The following is a 7,309-nucleotide window of genomic DNA, read 5'->3' as shown; positions in this document are numbered from 1 at the left end:
AAGATTACAGCAACAATAGTGCATTTTTTAAAAACCTTGTTTCACTTTTAAAGGTTTGAATTGTTTAAAAATTATACTGCTTTAGGGACTTGGAATAACATTTTACATATTTAATGAATTAACTAGAGGCAACTTGGTGGCTCAGTGGCTAGAGCTTTGGACCTAAAGTCAGGAAGACCTGAGTTCAGATTTGACCAGCCTAAAAACACACACCAGCTCTGTGACCCTAGACAAGTCACTTAACCTCTGCTTTAATCCACTTCAGAAAAGAAGGGTAAAGCATTCCAGTTTCCTTGCCAAGAAAGCCCCAAGGACAGTATGTTCTATGAAGTCACAGAGTCAGACGTGACTGAACAATTGAACAACAACAATTATGAATCAACTATTTTAAAAAGTGGAACAGCAGACTAGTGGAGGAAGCTTCCCTAAAAAACAGAGGGAAAATCCCTCAGGAAGGTTTTAAACATGAAAAGCCCTAAGTAAATTTTGACACAACTACTCTAGTGAAAAGGAGCCTGTGTATATCTCTGGGAATTCTCGTGGCATTAAAATAACTACTAATATGCAGCAGTCCAGCTTTAATTTTGCAAAGTAGTACATATCTCATCTGCAAGGCTAAGCAAAAAACTCTCAGCCTTGGAAAAGATACTTTTCAGCAGTCAAGAATCATGTATTTTCTAGTTCAAAGGGTGATAAAGATATTCTAGCTTCCGATGGCAGTATGGGTAGAGCTAATGTCAGGGAAATGTTCTTTTAGGTCCTGTCTGACCAATACCTGCTGCGACTAGGTATATCCAGGCTTAACCTCTCAGTGCCTCAGGAAATTCCCTAAGACAGAGCAGGATCAGATCTGGACTAGTTGGGGGGAATTTTCTTGCTAGGAATGCTCTTTACTAATGAAATCCCAGATCTGGTAAAAAACACATGTACACCCACTCGCAATGATTGGTCTTCTCCCTGAACTAATTTTCATGTTTTCTATCATTAAATTCGTTATGCAGTGCATTCCATTTTTTTTACCATTTGCCAGGAGGTTTTTGATCCAAGTTCCTCCCTCCCATAACCAAACAAAAATAACCAGAATGACTTGCATAGGGCAGTCTTCCTTTATTTTAAGAAAGCTATATTCCCAACCTTCCCCCAAATATTCACCAACTGAAAATCCCATTTCTTCCAATGGATTTTATTCAATGTGGTTTTGTGTCCCTATTATCATGCTGGTTTCCTTCCTCAATATACTTTCTAAAACTGTCCACTCCACGTGTTGACTACAATGGGACTATCACACTTCTGGATGCTTTCTATTTCTAAGACTTCATTGGTTGTTTTCAACTGCCCAATGAAGTTACTCATATTTAGCACAATCCAAAAACACACGGCACATCCAGGTCTTTTTCCCCATACATACATACCTCCAGCAGAATGTAAACTCCCCTAATAAAACCTAAAGGGCAGGATCTGTTTAAATTTTGTCTTTGTTTCTCAAAACTTAACACAGTACCTGGTACGTGGTAAATACTTAGTAAATATATATCAAATTTAGTTGAATATTAACTGCTATCTAACCACATTTCCTTCATCCTACCCCTGTTACTGATTTTTGTGGAACGAGTGATCGTACTGACTTTACAACTAAATTGATGACTGTATCTTAGACATTTTTTCCCCTTTCAGGACATCTAGCAAAGGGCCAAACACATCATAGGCACTCAAATAGTCAAGTCTAACAAGTACCCCCATTTAACTTGCACTGGTAATATAACTTTGTTTCATGTGTAAGTCATGTATGTTGCCCAGATAACCCATAGAGCTTGCTCACAAATACAGATATCCAACTCGGTATAGAAGGACAAGTTTGGCCTAGAATTAAGTGAAAGGGGGTGGTGGGCTGGATTGCCTTCATGAAATTGCAAAACTCCTTTACTAATTCCAAGTTCCCAGAATTAAAGACCCATTTTTTCAGTGCCAGTGTAGGTGGTGTTTATATAGCTGTAAGTGATGGAACAAAACAACCTCTGGAGAACAGAAATGACTATCACATTGATTGGCAAGAATGGTTCACTGTAGGGGTGAAGAAGTTTCACCCCGTAAATGAGTTCTAGAGAAAAGGAAGAAAGATGTCATCAGAAAAATGGGCTGGTCAGGTGGGAAGGGTATGGGATGACAGGTAGGCAGCTCAAGTGCTAAATGGTAACCTCATAAGGTGAAGAGAAAGTGAGGTAGCCCTCCAGCCCTTGGTGGAACCTCTGGTGGATTTAGGAGAAGGCAGGGATAAGAGCTGCAAGGATGGACATTTATTAAGCACCTCCATGCCAGGCATTGGCGATTCAAATATAAAAAAATATATATCCCATCCCCACTACCAGTAGGAAGTTAAAGTATATTAAAAAAAACCATTTAAACAGCACTCGTAGTAAGAAGTTTATTTTCACAAGCTATTATGGCAATGTGTTGATACAGATATATTCAGCTATGTTTATAGTATTAATATTTATAATCCGACTATGCTTAGCAATACATAAACCAGTATATAAGTTTTATTTCCCCCTTGTGCTTATTGTGCTCAAAGAATACTTCAAATTTATTTTTTTTATTACATAGTTAAAAGAATGCTTCAGCTAGAAAATCAAGAATCCATGATGAGAGAAAAATGTGAATTTTTCAGGCAACTTGACACAAATCAAACTTTAAAAATAACAATATATTTACAATAGAAAAGTACTATATAAGGTAAAAAATAGACTTCCTGATGGGAGAGAATAGTAATGTACACATTTTGGCCAGCAGTTTTAGTTTTATACATAGTGATGCAATCCCACGTATTACATCCCCATCCTTAAAAGGCACATTTCTTCACAATATTTTAAAACAACTTTCTTGAATGTTCCATAATGAAAACATACAAGCAATATGTGCACTCAGTACAACTGGCATTTGGTTTTAATGTGCTTTATCAAGTTTGCATGATTCCATTTTGTTCATTCTCTCCCTGCCTCAGCCATACCCATTCATTGGAACTATTGATCGTTACAATTCTGGGTATTTTCTTGAAATTAGGACATTGTCCAACTATATTGAAGGGAAATAGGGAGTGGAGTTTACTCTAAAAGGATATGTTACAGCATGGTAATACAGAGAGAAGTTTATTTGGCTGTGTTTGATATATATATATATATATATATAATGTGATGTCATGGCACATCTTGAATAATGCTATGGTTTATTATTAGGTAGGTTTTCCCCCCCTAATTATTAGAACCAATAATTTTGAGGAAGACAAGGAATAATACCTGAGAAGAAAGGGAATCTTTTATTTTGGGGGGAAAATTACCCCCCCCCAAAAAAATATATTAGTAAGCATTCTGACAAACCAAGGAGTACTATAATTTCATCTTAGGATACATAGACTGAACCTCAAAAATGTACTTCCCGGGGGCAGCTAGGTGGCACAGTGGATAAAGCACCAGCCCTGGATTCAGGAGGACCTGAGTTCAAATCCGGCCTCAGACACTTGACACTTACCAGCTGTGTGACCCTGTGCAAGTCACTTAACCCCTATTGCCCCACCAAAAAAAAAAAAAAAAAGAAAAGTGTACTTCCTTTTATTCTAAATAAAGGGAAACATCAGATTTATTGTCATTCCCCCTTCACACTTTTCCAGATTGGAAAACTTTCATCATTGAACAGTATGCAAACCTTCCTAAGTGCAGATGGCAAAAGAAATACTACAATGGAAAAGAAATATTAAAAGAGTCAGGGAAAAAGTTGATTATTTCTTAGGGAGTTCAATTATGAGAGGTGTTTCATTATACAATCAGGACCGGAATTCTCAATGTTTTAATTACTAAAAAAGAATACTACCCAGTAAGTCTTAAAAGTAAGAACAATTTAAACACAATAACAAACTTTTCATTAGAAAGTCTGAATAAAAATGAGTTTGCTAAGAGAGTAAATAGATTAGAATGTTCTAAAGTGCTTGGAGATCTCTTAAAAGGTGCTATTATAAGTATAAAATAATGTTAAGGCGATTCATGGAATAGAAATATTAAAGCAAAATATACATTTAAATGGTAGATAGGCTCCATTTGTAATCTTTAAATTTTTAGTTCAGCATATAATGCCAGGAAAGTGGCTGACAAGATGCTGGCTTCTATTAGGTATCTGTAGTTGCTGCAGTTTGCAAGTAGGGTCAGCATTACTATTGTAAAATTACAATGCTCTTATTCCTGTCTTCCTGTACAATTTTACTTTTGAAAATACAATTGTACTAACAATGTTCATACTCATATACTTCTGTCTCAGGAAAATCGATTTAATATATGATGATAATTTTGTTCTGTTAGTGTCAAAATATTACATAAAACCTTTTTCAATTTATTTGCATCTTTGTAAGCAAAAAAAAAATTATTAAAGCCTAACTCAACAATTAGATTGAGTTGTCACTCGCAACAAATATGCAACAAGGATGAGTTAGGTCACCCTCAGTTTTTCATTTCCTGATATGAATGTTAAAATTTTAGCAAGGTACATTTTCAGAGGCATTGGTCTATGTTTAAATGTGGCTATTGCTTAGACACCCAAATACCTTAAATAATAATTTTCTTTTGTATGACTTCAAAGTACTTTTAATATCACTTGAGATTTATTCCTCAGTATGCCTGGAAGGTAGGTAAAAAGTTTTACCTCCTCCATATTACAGATGGGGACACTGAGACACAGGGAGGCATAGGTGACTTATTTGAAGTTACCAAAAAAAAAAAAAAAATCAGTGGTATAACCAGGCAGGGCTGAAATTCAAACATTGATTGCTTTGCAACCAAGTCACGGTGCTTCTGTACATACATGCAAATTTATCAAGCTATTGACTAACTGGCTATTCCCTGAAGTACCAAACATTTGGCATAAAATACACAATTCTAGTAATGTTCCATGCAGAAAAGTCATTTAGGTAAAACTGTAGTACAGAGTGAGAATATGTATATCTAAAATAGAACCTTGCTTATAATGAAACGAAATCTATTTGCAAGTTACTTAATCTAACACTCAAGGCATTCATTGTTAATTTTTAAAAATTAACCTTATCGATATTTTTAGGATTATGCTACAAATACCAATGAAAAGGAGAATTTAGGCAAGAATATTAAGGGGTATTTTTTTTTAGAGAGAGATTCATGAATGGATAGGATTACATTTAAATGAAAGTATAGTCTACATTAATACATTTTATCAAGACCTGAATATAAATTATATAAAAATATCAATTTCCATGTAGCTGGCTGTATATATTTGTGTTTAATGAAAGTTGTGATTTTTAGAAATAAAAAAGTTCTCCTAGATAATGCTTTCTCATTCCCTTTAACTTAATCTGTACCTTTTCCCTCCTAATTCAGCTGGGGCATACCATACTCCTATTGAAAAAACAAAAACTCAGGGGCAGCTAAGTGGTGCAGTAGATAAAGCACCAGCCCTGGATTCAGGAGGACCTGAGTTCAAATACAGCCTCAGACCCTTGACACTTACTAGCTGTGTGACCCTGGGCAAGTCACTTAACCCTCAGTGCCCCGCAAAAAAGAAACACAAACAAAAAGAAATGAAAAAAACAAAAACCCTTCAAAAAGCAGAGCAGAACCCAAATACTCATACATTTATGCTGGAAAAAAGCATAGTTGGAGATGTATGCTGACTTTAATAACAAAAATAATGCAGGGGGTAGGGGAGGATGGTACTATAGTACTGATCAAGGCTCTTAAAATATATAGGTATACAATGAATTTTGATTCCCCTTATATAAAGGACCTGAAACATAGGAATGAATGTTTCACAACTTCTGAAAATGGAACCTAACCTATAAATGACTTCTCTTAAATTAGTAAAAAAGCTTCCATTGCAATATTCTCACTTTAGAAAGTTAACTTTTAAACTCCATATATTAACCAATCTAATGATTTTTATCACTGTAATATTTCAATGTATAAATTAACTAGCCTGTACACATAAAGTAAAATGCAAACTTGGAGAGATCTATTTCTAAATTTAAAAGGAAATCACCCTTTAGGTCTAAATTTTGCAATTTGTTTTGCCATTTCAAATCCTATATGAGGTTTGGTTTTTTAAAGCCCTCTAATATTCATACTTATTCCCAGTCTTTATCACCCACATTTATTCAAAGTTTTCATCATCACTCTTTACATCTTTTGATTCTCCATGCTTCAAGGTGAAGAAATCTTCATTGTTAATTCCATACCTCTCTAGAGATTCATTCAATTTCAACGGAGGATCCAGGTAATACTGGCAAAGGAAGAAAAGCAGACAAATGACCAAATATAAGAATCATAAGAAAAGACATTGAAAAATTCTTTAGAAGCTGTGTGAGCAACGTTTTTATTATTTGAAATCTGCAAGCAAAAGTTTAACCTAAAATGGTTTCAAGACCTAATATTCTATAAAGATAATCAACTCAAAAGGAATGGGAAGTTAAAAATGGGATTCTGACACTATAATCATAAATTAACCTGAGGGGGGAAAAAGGGAAAGGGGAGGACAGCACTTAAAAAAATTATTGGGAACTCTATGATGAGTTTAGATTTTTTTAAATGTACAAAAGACATGGGCATATAGCCAAGGATGACTATAAAATATAAGTCAAAATATACGAGAGTAATGACAGAAAGGTTAAAGAGCCAGAATGACCCCTTCATGTTTAGAGAAGTAGAAGGAGAGATTAGGCCAATGCTTGAGGCAAGCTTGGGGCAATGTTTGGGGAAGGTAGGTTAGGTGGCACAGTGGATAGAGTGCAGAGTCTGGATTGAAAAAGATCTGAGTTCAAATCTAACTTCAGATACTTATGGCTGTGTGACCCTGGACAAATCACTTAAACCTGTTTGCTTCAGTTTCTTCATCTGCAAAATGAGCCAGAGAAGGGAATGGCAGACCACTCCAATATCTTTGCAGAAAAAACCCAAATGGAGTCACAGAGTCAGACATGACTGAAATGACTAAACAACAACTTATTGACTCCAAGTCCAGTGCTGTAACTATGGGACAACTAAATGGCACAGGAAACAAAGCACTGGGCTTGGAATCAGGAAGACTCATCTTCGTGAGTTCAAATCTGGCCTCAGACACTAGCTTTATGACCCTGGACAAGTCACTTAACCCTGTTTACTTCAGTTCCTCCTCTGTAAAAATGAGCTAGAGAAGGAAATGGCAAGCCATTCCAGTATCTTTGTCAAGAAAACCCTAAAATGGGGTCATGAAGTATCAGACACAACTGAAATGACTGAACTGAGAAAAGGTAGATTGTGCGATC

General features: G+C 35.6%; 1 protein-coding gene across 6 annotated transcripts in view; it reads right to left on the bottom strand.

Annotated features, from left to right (window-relative positions):
* Window positions 1–1,891: 1,891 nt before the first annotated feature.
* NAPEPLD (N-acyl phosphatidylethanolamine phospholipase D) overlaps window positions 1,892–7,309 on the bottom strand; it is a 70,650-nt gene continuing 65,232 nt past the window's right edge. For all 6 annotated transcript variants that reach the window (XM_043968845.1, XM_043968846.1, XM_043968842.1 and 3 more), the window contains exon 5: window positions 1,892–6,288. In XM_043968845.1, the coding sequence (XP_043824780.1) occupies window positions 6,160–6,288 (129 nt within the window). In that variant the 3' untranslated portion in view covers window positions 1,892–6,159. The remainder of the gene's footprint in view (window positions 6,289–7,309) is intronic.

This window comes from Dromiciops gliroides, chromosome 5 (genome assembly GCF_019393635.1).
Source record: "Dromiciops gliroides isolate mDroGli1 chromosome 5, mDroGli1.pri, whole genome shotgun sequence".
NCBI classification, from domain to species: domain Eukaryota; kingdom Metazoa; phylum Chordata; class Mammalia; order Microbiotheria; family Microbiotheriidae; genus Dromiciops; species Dromiciops gliroides.
The sequence above is the reverse complement of the archived record's forward strand: the minus strand, read 5'-3'. Positions and strand labels throughout refer to the sequence as shown.